At 37.8% G+C, this 14,425-nt stretch overlaps 1 protein-coding gene across 4 annotated transcripts in view; it reads left to right on the top strand.

Annotated features, from left to right (window-relative positions):
* The window catches only part of ZFR (zinc finger RNA binding protein), an 81,178-nt gene extending 66,753 nt beyond the window's left edge, over positions 1-14,425 (top strand). For all 4 annotated transcript variants that reach the window (XR_012001315.1, XR_012001316.1, XM_072757129.1 and 1 more), the window contains 3 exons: positions 7,911-8,022; positions 8,134-8,231; positions 12,892-14,425. Coding sequence is in view for 2 of the 4 variants with exons in the window: in XM_072757129.1 (XP_072613230.1) it covers positions 7,911-8,022; positions 8,134-8,231; positions 12,892-13,071 (390 nt within the window). In the remaining 2 variants the exon portion in view is untranslated. The remainder of the gene's footprint in view (positions 1-7,910; positions 8,023-8,133; positions 8,232-12,891) is intronic.

The following is a 14,425-nucleotide window of genomic DNA, read 5'->3' on the forward strand; positions in this document are numbered from 1 at the left end:
AGTCTTTTTTAGGATGGTGAATTCTGTTCTTTTCGTTTCTCTGGTAAAATGGAAGGGAGTGTAGAAGGGGTTTTTACATTTAGGAAAATTTCTGGGACTGCCTTCAATATAAGTTAATCTATCTACCTCTCTTAGCTGGGAGATTATTGCTAAAAATTTTTGGATTTGTTTCACTCAGCTGCCAACTCTACCCCCATCTCTCTGGAGAACCAGGTTAGGAGGTGCATGGAGAGTTGCTCAAGGCACTCAATTCCTTGGAAAGGTTCTTTCACTGACCATTTCCTCCAATTGGTTGAAACGATTACATTTTTGCTTTAGGTGTGTTGTAACATATTTCTTGATCCTGTGTTGGGACAAGAGACCATGAAATTTGGCTTTATACTGTCAGTTTAAGCAGAAAGTAATGTTTCTTGATTTTCATAAAAGAAATGTGAAAGTCTTATGATCTTTATTATCTTCAGTTTTATTTAGCATTCAGATTATTTCCTTTGAGTAAAAAAAATGCAGGTAGATTTCTTGTCAGATTGGTCTGACACCAGAATTGCTATGTAGTATCTAAACCTCCTTTGGAATGGTATGCCTGCTATAATTTACAAAGGGCATATACTTAGTTTCTTTAATGTTTATTGTTTTATTTCTTTTTTTTTTCTTTTAAAGATTTTTTATTTATTCATAGAGACACAGCTAGAGAGAGAGGCAGAGACACAGGCAGAGGGAGAAGCAGGCACCATGCAGGGAGCCCAACGCGGCACTCAATCCCGGGTCTCCAGAATCACGCCCCGGGCTGCAGGCGGCGCTAAACTGCTGCGCCACCGAGGCTGCCCTATTATGTTTTTATTTCTGAACAATATAGATGAGGGTGAGGAATATTTTACAAAGAAGAATGATCTGTCACAACATGGATGAACCTCCAAAACCTTAATTAAGTAAAGAAAGCTAGGCACAAAAGGTCATTATAGGATTACATTTGTGTGAAATATCCAGAATAAACAAATTCGTACATACAGAATGCAAATTGGTGGATTGCCAGAGGCTTGGGGGAAAGAGGGAATGGGAGAAATTACCTAATGAGTTAAGGGGTTTTACTCTGGAATTAGGGCAGTGTTTTGAATTAGATAGAGGTGGTCGTTGCACAACATAATGAATATAGTGAATGCCACTGAATTATTCACCTTAAAGTACTTAATTTTATGTTATATGAATTGTACCTCACTTTTTAAAAAAAGAATGATCTGTCAAATGTAAAAGGACAGTTTTTAAAGAAGTACCTGAGAGAACTGCTAATTCTACTCCGTGCTCAAATAGCTGTTGAAATATGTGATTCAGTATTCCTGTGTATTTTGTTGGGGTTTTTTGTTTTCAAGAATATAAGTATTTTGGATTTTAATGGTGGCTTGTAGTAAAGGAGTTCCCATCTGTCACTTTTTTTTGTTGGTGGTAATAATCTCTGTACCCCAACATGGGGCTCGAACTCAAGATGCTGAGATGAAGGGCTGTGTGCTCTACTGACTGAGCCAGCCAGGGGCGCCCTGTCTGTTGCTTTTAGTACCAGTGAAGAGTTTTTAAATGATTGGACACTGGCATTCAGAACTAACAACTATTGTCTTACCTTGAAAAGAATCCACAAATTATACCTGAAGTATATCATTTCACTCACTTTAGCTTAAAAACAATAGTGTAACACTGAGCTACCCCCAACAGAAAACGTCTACTTAAAAGTACATGTACCTCTGAATCTTTTTCCCACAAGATGTGACACTTTTTACCAAGAATTGTTGAGTATGAAATAAGGTGCTATGCATAAATATTTATATATAAATGTAATACAAAAATAGAACATCCTACACATGGATTTAGGAATGGAAGTGTGTCATGCATGTATCAATATTAACCTATGTCAACTGGAATATAGAAATGGTTTTTGTGTATACAGTTGCTTCTTATAATGGTATTCATAAAATATTATTAATACAAACATCTTCATCTGTAAAATGAGAATAATGTGCACCTGGGTGGCTCAGAGGTTGAGTGTCTCTGCCTTTGGCTCAGGTTGTGATCCCAGGGTCCTGGGATTGAGTCCCGCATGGGGCTCCCCACAGGGAGCCTGCTTTTCTCTCTGCCTATGTCTCTGCCTCTCTCTCTGTATCTCTCATGAATAAATAAATAAAATCTTTTAAGGAAAAAGAAAAGAAAAATAGTCCTGTTTATCCCCAAAAGGTGATTGGTTAATGTGAGAACTTAGACCAGTGCTAAGTGTTATATAATAAGTACTTAGTATTAGCTATAATGAAGAGAATAAGTACTATTATTTCTATTATTTAATCAAACTTCCTAGTGTTGGGGCAGCCCCGGTGGCGCAGTGGTTTGGCACACCGCCTGCAGCCCGGGGTGTGATCCTGCGAACCCCGGATCGAGTCCCACGTCGGGCTCCCTGCATAGAGCCTGCTTCTCTCTCTGCCTGTGTCTCTGCTCTCTCTGCCTATGTCTCTGCCACTCTTTCGCTCTCTCTGAATAAATAAATAAATCTTTAAAAAAAAATCTTTATAAAAACTTCCAGTGTTAAATATTTGTTGTGCTTTTTATTTTTTTTAAGTTTTTATCTATTATCACAAAATGTTTTTTTAAAAATTGGGGTATAATAGCATCTTGTTACGAGAATTAAATGAAGTCGTGCAGTTAAAGTGTTTATAGCATGGTACTTGCTACATAGTAAGCATTACTACTGCTACTAGAGATGGGAAGGAAAATAGAATTCATAAGTGGTGGGTTAGGGAGGGTGCAAATATTTAAGAACAATTTTTTAAAACAAATACACCAAAGAATTATGCAATCCTGCCAGCACTGGATGAAATTCTGGGCCACAAGTATGCACACTCTTTTGCAGCTGCTCCTGTGATACCAGAACCTTTCATTTTGCCTTTATTGTGTACTATGACCCTTGCATTATCTTCAGAATAGAGAAACTCACCATCTTTTCTCCTGTATGACTTTTTATATTTAGGATTTTATTTATTTATTCATGAGAGACACAGAGAGGCAGAGACATAGGCAGAGAGAGAAGCAGGCATCCTGTGGGGGAGCCTCATGTGAGACTGTCCTGGGATATGGGATCACAACCTGAACCAAAGGCAGATGCTCAACCACTGAGCCACCCAGGTGCCCCTCTCCTGTATGACTGATTATTGAATTACCACTGCTGGATGTATCTTCTTTTCTTTTTTTTTTTTTTTTTCTTTTTTTAATATTTTATTTATTCATAGAGACAGAGAGAGAGAGAGGCAGAGACACAGGCAGAGGGAGAAGCAGGCTCCATGCAGGGAGCCTGATGTGGGAGTTGATCCTGGGTCTCCAGGACTTGGGACTTGATCCTGGGTCTCCAGGATCACACCTCAGGCTGCAGGCAGCGCCAAACCGCTGCGCTACAGGGGCTGCCCTGTATCTTCTTTTCTGAGCTCTGGCTTGTCTTTCTTCACTGTAGCCATCACCATGGCACTCAAACCAATGGCAGGAAGTCTGTTCGGTCATCCCTTGGTCCCCTTCATAGAGATGATAATATAAATTTTTGGTTGTGTGTTACCAGCAGTTGACGATGGCTCCTACCAGAAGACCCAGGGAAATCTGGAATTTTACACCAGAGGGCCCACCATGTCCTCACATCAACATCCTAATTGCCAGGGACACCTATGTGGCTCAGTGGTTGAGCATCTGCCTCTGGGTTAGGGCATGATCGCAGAGTCCTGGGGTCGAGTCCCACATCAGACTCCTTGCATGGAACCTGCTTCTCACTCCGTCTACCTGTGTCTCTGTCTCTGTCTCTCTGTCTCTCATGAATAAATAAATAAAATCTTTAAAAAAATCCTAAATGCCAGAAAGGAACCCATGAGTGGTTTTTAAAGTAAATATTAGGGGATCCTTCGGTGGCTCAGTGGTTTAGCACCTGCCTTCGGCCTGGGGCGTGATCCTGGAGTCCCAGGATCAAGTCCCACATCAGGCTCCCTGATGGAGCCTGCTTCTTCCTCTGCCTGTGTCTCTGTCTCTCTCTTTGTGTGTCTCTCATGAATGAATAAATAAAATATTTAAAAATAAATAAAAAATAAATATTAAAACCCTAGATTTCAAAAAATTTAATATGGAGAGCTTTTCTCTCTAAATAATTTAAGGTACCAAGGTCCTTATAGTCTAAATATTATTTCTCTGATTCAATTGTGTTCATCTTTGATGTTGTCCTTTTACTTGAATACATATATTTCAGAGTTTATAAGCCACGTGTATTCTACTTGGGTTGCTTTCCTAACTGTAGATATCTGCTTACTTAACAAACAACTGTATTCTGTAGAAAATTAATATTTTTGGGCAGCCCGGGTGGCTCAGCGGTTTAGCGCCGCCTTCAGCCCAGGGCCTGATCCTAGAGACCCAGGATCGAGTCCCACGTCAGGCTCCCTGCATGGAGCCTGCTTCTTCCTCTGGTGTGTCTCTGCCTCTCTCTCTCTCTCTCTCTCTCTCTCTCTCTCTGTCTTTCGTGAATAAATAAATAAATAAAATCTTAAAAAAAAAGAAAATTAATATTTTTAAATGCTCACTTCATAGCAAATGATCTCAGAAGGCAGATAGTGGACTTAGTTTTATTGTGGGTGTATACATACTGACTTGGTTTTCAATAAATAATTTATTTCTTCCTTGGTTTTTAGTTTCTACCTTTATATGCAAGTATAAATCATGAATTCTCATTTCTTTTTTTTTTTTTTTCATAAGATCAGTTAGTAGATTTTGATAAAGCTTTGAATTACTTGGAACATATCTTCACATATCATTAAACAATCAGCTATAATACTTACTTTCCTCTTAACATTCTCTAAAAGTACTTATTAAAAGTTTGAGATTCAGTTTACCCTTGAATAATGCAGGGGTTAGGAGCACCAACCCCCACACAGTTCAAAATTCATGAATAACTTTTGACTCCCCCCGAAAAGTTAACTTCTTAATAGCCCACTCTTACTGGAAGCCTTGCCAACAATTACACAATTAACACATTTTGTATGTTAATATGTATTATATCCTGTATTCTTTTTTTCCTCCTAAAAGACGGGGAGGGGTAGGCAGAGGGAGAGAGAATTTTAAGTAGTTTCCTTGCCCACCACAGAGCCCAATCAACATGTGGCTCTATCTCACAACCCTGAGATATTTCCTGAACTGAAATCAGGATTTGGATGCTTAGTCAACTGAGCTACCCAGGTACCTCTGTATCCTGTATTATAGTAATACCTTTTTCTTAAATTCTTTTGATATTTCAAGGCTACATGGTTCATCTGTCTTTTTTTTTTTTTTTTTTTTTTTTAAGATTTTATTTATTAATTCATGAGAGACACAGGGGTGGGAGAAGCAGGCTCCATGCCGGGAGCTTGACATGAGACTCAATCCCGGGTCTCCAGGATCAGGCCCTGGGTTGAAGGCAGCACTAAACTGCTGAGCCACCCGGGCTGCCCTCATCTGGCTTTTCAAGTTGTCATAGGCATCCAAAAAATTCTCTGTTACACTTATTGAAAAAAATCCACATGTAAGTGGACCCATACCGATCAAACCCATGTTATTCAAGGGTCAACTCTATTTATGAAAGTTGCATATTTTATGGCTCAATTTGTATTTATGGGGATCCATGGGTGGCGCAGCGGTTTGGCGCCTGCCTTTGGCCCAGGGCGCTATCCTAGAGACCCGGGATCGAGTCCCACGTCGTCGGGCTCCCGGTACATGGAGCCTGCTTCTCCCTCTGCCTGTGTCTCTGCCTCTCTCTCTCTCTGTGTGTGTGTGACTATCATAAATAAATTTTTTTTTTAATTTTTGTATTTTTTTTTTAAGATTTTATTTATTCATGAGAGAGACAGAGGCAGAGACATGCAGAGGATGAAGCAGGCTCCATGCAGGGAGCCTGATGTGGGACTTGATCCCAGGTCTCCAAGATCACACCCTGGACTGAAGGCGGCACTAAACCGCTAAGCCATCCGGGCTGTCCTGTATTTTGTATTTTAAGCACAGCATTAATTTTGATAATTATTATCCTTAATTTCCCTTGTGAGCAGTATTATTTTCAAAAGTATTTTGTTTCCTAGACATATTAGTCTTTCCTATATATTGGCCCCTTATGCTAGGCACAAGAGTTCAAAATAAATGACCCTGATCTTATTCTTAAGGATTTCACAGTCTGTTGGACATCTTAAAATAATACTTGGTTTGTCTATAAAGGGAGAAATATTCATTATACATTCATAGAGTTGTCTGAGTAACTGAAGCTGATTCCTTAAAATACTAAAAGTTTCTTAAGTGAAAACCCTTTTTAAAAAAAAGTCTTGAACATTTCCCTGCATCCTTCTACTGAGTAAACTGAACTATCTTAATTTTTTTCACTGTGATTTGCATTTATCATTATACGTTCACTTTCATTTTTTGTTTTCAATCTCATGCTGCTAGCTGTCTGCTTTTTTGTTGTTGTTTTGTTTTTTTAAGATCTTATTTATTTATTCATGAGCGAGAGAGAGGCAGAGACATAGGCAGAGAGAGAAGTAGGCCCCCTGCGGGAACCCAGGACTCCAGGATCACAGCCTGAGCCAAAGGCAGAGGATCAACCACTGAGCCACCCACATGCCCTTAGCTGTCATGTTTTGTAGTTGTTAATGTGTACTGTCTCTTTAAATTTATGTCACTTATAATTTATTCCTAATTTGTTTGGAACTGCAGTCTCTACATGTCTAAACCTTTTAGAGTCATTCCTATTTAACAGATTTGTGTGATGGCCTTGGGGCAAATAGGTGGATATGGTTTTTACCTCACATTATATCCATAAGCTTCATAGGTACACAACTAAAAATGGATTCTTACTAAGGTATTTTCAGCTTCATTATCTTTTTAAGGGTTTTATTACAGTTCCAATCTATTCAGTTTCTTTGAGTGTTATATTGATGGTCATATTTAAAATTTCAGTAAAAGCTACGACGTGGGTGAACCTAAACATTATGCTAAGTGTAGGAAACCAAATGCAAAAGCCACTTTTTATATGGTTTTATTTGTATGAAATGTCCCGAATAGGCAAATCTGTAGAAATAGAAAGTGGTTTAGTGGTTGCCAGGGGTTGGAGGAAAAGGAGGATGAATTATTATTGCTAGTGGATATGGAATTTCTTTGGGGGTAATGAGAATATTATGTAATTAGATAGTGATTATGGTTGAACAACTTTGTAAGTATATTAAAAACCACTGTATTGTACACTAAAAGAATGGATCTTATGTGATGGTAATTATGTGAATTATAACTCAAGTTTTAAAATGTAAATGAGGGCTGCCCGGGTGGCTCAGCAGTTTAGCGCCTGCCTTCCGGCCCAGGGCTTGATCCTGGAGACCTGGGATTGAGTCCCACATCGGGCTCCCTGCATGGAGCCTCCTTCTCCTGCCTGTGTCTCTGCTTCTCTCTCTCTCTCTGTCTCTGATGAATAAATAAATTAAATCTTTAAATATATATATATATTGCCTCATGAGTTTTGTTTTCATTACTTGATTTATTTTTTCATTTTGATTGTTTTGTATGTGATTTATTTTCTGGTTTAATGGCAGAGCACCTGGGTGGCCCAGTCAGTTAAGCATCTGTCTGTCTTTAATTTGGGTCATGATCCCAGGGTCCTGATTGAGCCCCACATCAGATTCCCTGCCCAGTGGGAAACCTGCTTCTCCCTCTCCCTTTGCCACTCCTGCTTGTGTGCGCTCGCACATGTGTTCTCTCTCTCTGTCAAATAATCTTTAAGAAGTAAAATAAAAAATTTAATGACAACTTTTAAATAATTTGTCATTCTGGTATTTGAAAATGAATTTTTTTTTTTTTTTAGGCTATAAGCTGTTAAACACATTTTTTTATATTTTTGTTTGTAGGCTATGGAGTTACTAGTAGAGAAAGCAATCAGTAGTGCTTCTAGTCCTCAGAGCCCTGGAGATGCACTGAGAAGAGTTTTTGAGTGCATTTCTTCAGGGATTATTCTTAAAGGTAAGTTTTGCTTCATTTGTAATGTTTGTGTGTTTAATAGTTGAATAAGAACTCTTTCTTTTCAAATGGATATTGCTAATGTGTTTTTCTCCCTATGTTGATTGCTTATAGGTAGTCCTGGACTTCTGGATCCCTGTGAGAAGGATCCATTTGATACCTTGGCAACAATGACTGACCAACAGCGTGAAGACATCACATCCAGTGCACAGGTAGCAGTGTGTTCCTAATCCCAAAGCTTTGTTGTTGGGTCATTGCCCTTAAGGTTTTGGTTTTTTAAATTGTCCTTTAGAAGAAGTCACTGTGTAATAATTATTTCTGTTCTTCTTTAGTAAGTTAGCCCTTGGAGGTGATATAATTTAAAGTTAAATTAAATCACTAATATAAAGTTAAATTGTATTACTCTAACTGTAATGCTTATGTTTAAGTGTATTATAAAAAAAATACAGTTGAATTTTCAGTGTCTTCTTAAGTCTGGGTATATCATGATCAGTATATGAACTATTTACATAGACTCTGGTTGTAAATGAAATGCTGTGTGGTTTATGGTAATTATTGTTAATTTAGCCTCTCTTGCCACTGTAAAGGCTGTCTAGTGTAGTTAATTAAAAGTGTGGGCTTGGAATGCCTTAGTGGCTCAGTTAAGTGTCCAACTAATGGTTTTGGCTCACATCATGATCTCATGGGTTGTGGGATCCAGCCCCATGTTGGGCTCTTGCACTCATCGTGGAGTGTGTTTGATTTCTCTCCCTCTGCATCCTGTGTGTCCCCCCGCCCCCTCCACCCCATGCCTGCTTACATGTAAGTTTTCTCTCTCAAGTAAATAAATCTTTGTGTGTGAGGGAGTGTGAGCTCTAGAGTGAAGACTCCCTGGGTTTGAATACTAACTGATCTGATACATAAAACAGGGATAAAAGTAGTATATCCTGTCAGGCAGGATTATTGGGAGGATTAAATGAGTTAATGTATATAAGTGTATAAACAGTATCTGATATATGGGAAGGATCTTACTAATAAATGTTAGCTATTATCACTATCAGTTAATAATTTTATTGGGAAAAGATTTATAGAAAAGAAAAAATACGTGAATCTAATGAAGGAAGGAAAAAAAGTCTAAAATTACTATAGCTTTCCTTTTTTATTCCAAAAATGTACTAAGGGAAGAAAAGGCAGCTAGTTATGAACAGTAGTAATTTAATTCTAAGACATTAATTTTTGGATTTAAGTTCTTGATTTGTTACCTCATCTGGCAGCAATAATTTGGAATTTGGGAGATGTCAAAATTAAGGTAAAAAAAATATTTTTTTAAAGATTTTATTTATTCATAGAGAGAGGGGCAGAGACACAGGCAGAGGGAGAAGCAGACTCCATACAGGAAGCCTGACGTGGGATTCTATCCAGGGTCTCCAGGATCACACCCTGGGCTGAAGGCTGCGCTAAACTGCTTACCCACCCGGGCTGCCCAGTTTTTTGTTTTTTAATTTGACTGTGAAGAAAGTGGTCTGGGTTTAGGAGGTAGTAACAAATGTCTTTGTTAAAAGTGATTTTTGAGCATCTGCCTTTGGCTCAGGGCGAGATCCCGGGGTCCTGTGATGGGTCCCACATCGGTCTCCCTGCAAGGAGCCTACTTCTCCCTCTGCCTGTGTCTCTGCCTCTCTCTGTGTCTCTCATGAATAAATAGATAAAATCGTTTAAAAAAAAAAAAGTGATTAAAAGTGAAGGAATCAGGTTCCCCTCAGGGAGCCTGCTTCTCCCTCTGCCTATGTCTCTGCCTCTCTGTGTGTCTTCCATGAATAAAGTCTTTCTAAAAAAAAATAAGAAATAAAAGTGAAGAAGTTAAAAAAAGAAAGTGAAGGAGTTAACTGCATTATTCCATTTATGTAATATTCACAAAATAACATAATTACAGGGATGGAGAACAGCAGTAGTTCCTAGGAGTTAGGGATGGGAGTAAGGATAGTTGATAATGGCTATAAAGGGAATCCTGTGGTGATGGTACAGTTTATTATCTTAATTGTAATGTGGCTGTGCAAGGCTACACATATGGTAAGATTGCATTAGAGCTAAACACACAGGAGTGCATATGTAACTGGTAAAATCTGAGTAAGCTCTACGAATTATACCCATTTTGGTTTAGTTTATTTCTTGGTGACCTGTAGCACCCATGTTTAATAATTTTCTTCCTCCTTGGGTGGTGCAGCGGTTTGGCGCCTGCCTTTGGCCCAGGGCGCGATCCTGGAGACCCGGGATCGAGTCCCGCGTCGGGCTCCCAGTGCATGGAGCCTGCTTCTCCCTCTGCCTGTGTCTCTGTGCCTCTCTCTCTGTGACTATCATAAATAAATAAAAGTTTATAAAAATAAAATAAAATAAAATAATTTTCTTCCTCCTTTTGTTTCTAAGTCTATCCCTCTCCCCCATGCTTATCTTTATTTTTGAATGTTTCTGTAGTCTTACTCTTCAGTGATCTTTTCAAGTTGCTTCTGCGAGATACAGCCTTGGTCATTTATTCAGATCCCTTCCCAGAGGTATTAACCCTCACCCCTCAAAAGAAATTGTAAAGTGAACCTTAAATCTTCCTCAGTGTTATTTTAAAATTCCAAGGTGTCTTTGGGAATAATTCCACTATCCTCAAATTTTGTTTGCTGCTAATAATTGCCAACTATGTGGCAGAGTTCTCTCGTTAATGTCAGAAATACATACAAGCCACATGCATAACAAGAGGCTATAGGATGCTCACTCTAATCTCAGATGCTTAATTTTACTTACTGGAGTATTCCTGTATTTAGAAGCTCCTAGTATTTGAATAGGCTGATGATTAGCAGTAATATCCCTGCCATAGAGACCTACTAATATTCATTATTGTATGCCAGATATCTTTGGGTATTTTCTGTGAATACAGAAGAAAACATTGTTTATCTTTTATAAGTCTCTCAATAAAGAATTAGTATCTATTATGATAAATATTCCTAGTTCTTCAGAAAGTTAACAGCCTTATAGCTTAAATGAGGTAGAGAAGCACCCAGTACTGGCAAAAATCCAGAATTACAGACTAAATAGTATATTATATCAGTCCTTAACATAGATGATTTGGGGACTTTCAGGATTTCAAAGGGCAATATATGAGGCAAAGTCCTAAGGAATTGGAATCATATAATCAGGGAAAGTTCTAGAATAGTAAATTCTCACACAGATAATTACAACCAACAACTGAATCTCAACTGAAGAAAATAAATAGGTATTAAAAATAGTCTTGGGGCACCCAGGTGGCTCAGTCAGTTAAGCATCTCACTCTTGATTTCTGCTCAGGTCATGGGCTCATGGTATGAGATTGAGCCCTGCATTGCGCTCTGCACTGAGCATGGAGCTGTTTAAGATTCGCTCTCTCCCTCGCCCTCTGTCCCTCCTGCTTCCCCACCTTACCTCCCCATGCCCCACATGTGCTCTTGCTCTTGCTTGCTCGCTTTCAAAAAACAATAATTGAGGTGCCTGGGTGGCTCAGTCCATTAAGCCTCTCTGCCTTGGGCTCAGGTCATGATCTCAGGGTCCTGGGATCAAGCCCCATATCTGGCTCCCTGCTCAGTGGGGAGCCTGCTTCTCCCTCTCTTCCCCACCTGTGCTCGCTCTCTCTCTCTCTCAAATAAATAGATAAAAATTGTAAAAATTGTCTCAACAGCACCCACTTTCAATAACAGTTTGATTCTTAGCTAAATGCCCAAAAGAACTGAAAATGTGTCCATAAAAAAACTTGTACAGGAATGTTTGTAGCAGCATTATGCATAACTGCTAAAAAGTAGAGACATCCCAAGTGCCCATCAATTGGTGAATGAATGAATGAATAAACAAATAGGGAATAATCTGCACAGTGGAATATTATTTGGCCATTGAAAGGAATGAAGTACTGATACATGCTACAACATGGATCAACCTTAAAAATCTTACATTAAGTAAAAGAAGCCAGCACAGAAAGCCATATATTATATGAAATGTCCACAGTGTGCAAATCCCATAGAAATAGAAAAGTAGATTAGTGTTGTCATGACCTAAGGGTGGAGGGGTTGAGGAATAACTAACATTGGGTCATGGGGTTTTGGGGTCAGGGGGAAATGAAAATGTTCTGAAATTAGAGATGGTTATGGTTGAACAACTTTGTAAGTATACTAAAAAAAACTGAATTGTACACTTTAAGAGGCGACTCCTAGGATATGTTAATTATATTATCTCAAAAAATAATCTAAACATTTACATTGAAAATTATAACCATATTGTGAAATTTGCCATATAATTAAATGACTATATTTTGAATTTATTTAAGGGGTATATATTCCCAGAAATTTGAGGATAGATTATGTCTTGAAATTTTCTAATATTGATGCCTAATACATTCCTGCACATACATGACCGTGTAGTAAAAATTACATTTTTTAAAGATTTATTTTTTAACTTACATCTTTTTTTTCTTCATTAATTTGAGAGAGAGAGAATGCAAGTGCATATGAGTGGGTTAGGGAGGGGCAGAAGGAGTGGGAGAGAATCTTCAGGCTGCACTCCCAGCACCAAGCCCAACTTTTGATTCAGTCTCATGACCCTGAGATCATGACCTGAGCCAAAACCTAGGTAGGGTCAGACACTTAACTGACTGAGCCACCCAGGAACCCCTTAACTTATGTTTAAAAAGCAAAACAGCATACATACAGAAAAGCCCGAAAGTATAAATATTAGAACATACAGAGTATTTCAGTTGTGAAACAATATTATTCGAGGTGTTTATTTCACTAAACATGCTTTTTTATATTGTTATATGGAAATATAAACCTAGTTAATAATATTTTGGTTTTTAAAATTAACTCTGAATTCTGGTTCTTTTTGTTGCAGTTTGCATTGAGACTCCTTGCATTCCGCCAGATACACAAAGTTCTAGGCATGGATCCATTACCCCAAATGAGCCAACGTTTTAACATCCACAACAACAGGAAACGAAGAAGGGATAGCGATGGAGTTGATGGATTTGAAGCTGAGGGGAAAAAAGACAAAAAAGATTATGATAACTTTTAAAAAGTTCCTGTAAATCTGCAGTGTTAAAAACAACAGGTGCCCATTTGTTGGTTGTTTTTCATTCATAATAATGTCTACTTTGAAAAATTTATCAAGAATTTAAAGAATTTCATGGAAGAACCAAGTTTTTCTGTGACATTAATATCTTAATGTACAGTGTTAGGTATTATATGAATGGAAAGACACCCAAAAAAATTGTGCTCCAACTAGGGGAAAAACAATGCTTCACATGTTTTCCCCATTATTTTGGTTTTATTTACTGGTTGCCCTAGCTCCTCCTATTTTTGTGTCTTTTATTAACTAGTCTTATTAAATCTTTACTGTATTTAATGCAGTATTTGTGCTTCAGTTGCTATGTGTATTTTGATATTTTTATTTAGGAGTTTTGTTTGCTCTTTGACACTAGTTGTTACTTTGTGTTATAGATGATATCCTTTACTCCCCTTCTTAATATTTTACAGCAGTACGTTTTTTTGTAACGTGAAACTGCAGAATTTTTTCCTTTTGTTTTGTTATTCTGTATGTGATGGATTACAACACAAAAAGTTATCCTGCCATTTAAGTGCTCAGAACTGAATGTTTCTGCAGATCTTGTGGCATTTGTCTCTAGTGTGATATATAAAGGTGTAATTAAGACAGATTTCTGTTAATCTAATCAAGTTTGCTGTTAGTTGTGCATTAGCAGTATAAAAGCTAATATATACTATATGGTCTTGCAACAGTTTTAAAGCCTCTGCATAATTGATAATAAAAATGCATGACATTTTTGTTTTTAATAGACTTTTAAAATTATAATTTTAGGTTTGACACGTAGATCTTTGTACAGTTGACTTTTTGACATAGCAAGGCCAAAAATAACTTTCTGAATATTTTTTTCTTCTGCATAAGTGGAAAGGGCATTTTTCATATATAAGTGGGCTAACCAATATTTTCAAAAGAACTTTATCATTGTGCAACTAACAACAGTAACTAGCCCTTAATTATGATGACAGTTCCTTATTGGTGTGTGTGAGATTACTGTAGCAAACTATTACAGTATAACACAGTTGAATGATTCCTCCCCCGTTCCCTCACACCCCATCACCCAGATAATTTACAGTTCTCTTAACAGTGAGGTTGATAAAGTATTACTGATAAAAAAAAAAAAATTAAGGTTATCTAAGGAAAAAAAAAACAGAAAATTATTTGGTGTGGCCATCTTACATGCTTATGTGTCCTACGAAAAGCTAAATATTCTAGCAGTGGTGTAATGAAAAGTTACATCTTACTGTTGATGTATGTATGCTCTGGTACACAGATGTCATTTTGTTGTCACAGCACTACAGTGAAATACACAAATAAAAACTTAAATTCA

The sequence above is a fragment of the Vulpes vulpes genome, chromosome 4, assembly GCF_048418805.1.
Source record: "Vulpes vulpes isolate BD-2025 chromosome 4, VulVul3, whole genome shotgun sequence".
Taxonomy (NCBI): domain Eukaryota; kingdom Metazoa; phylum Chordata; class Mammalia; order Carnivora; family Canidae; genus Vulpes; species Vulpes vulpes.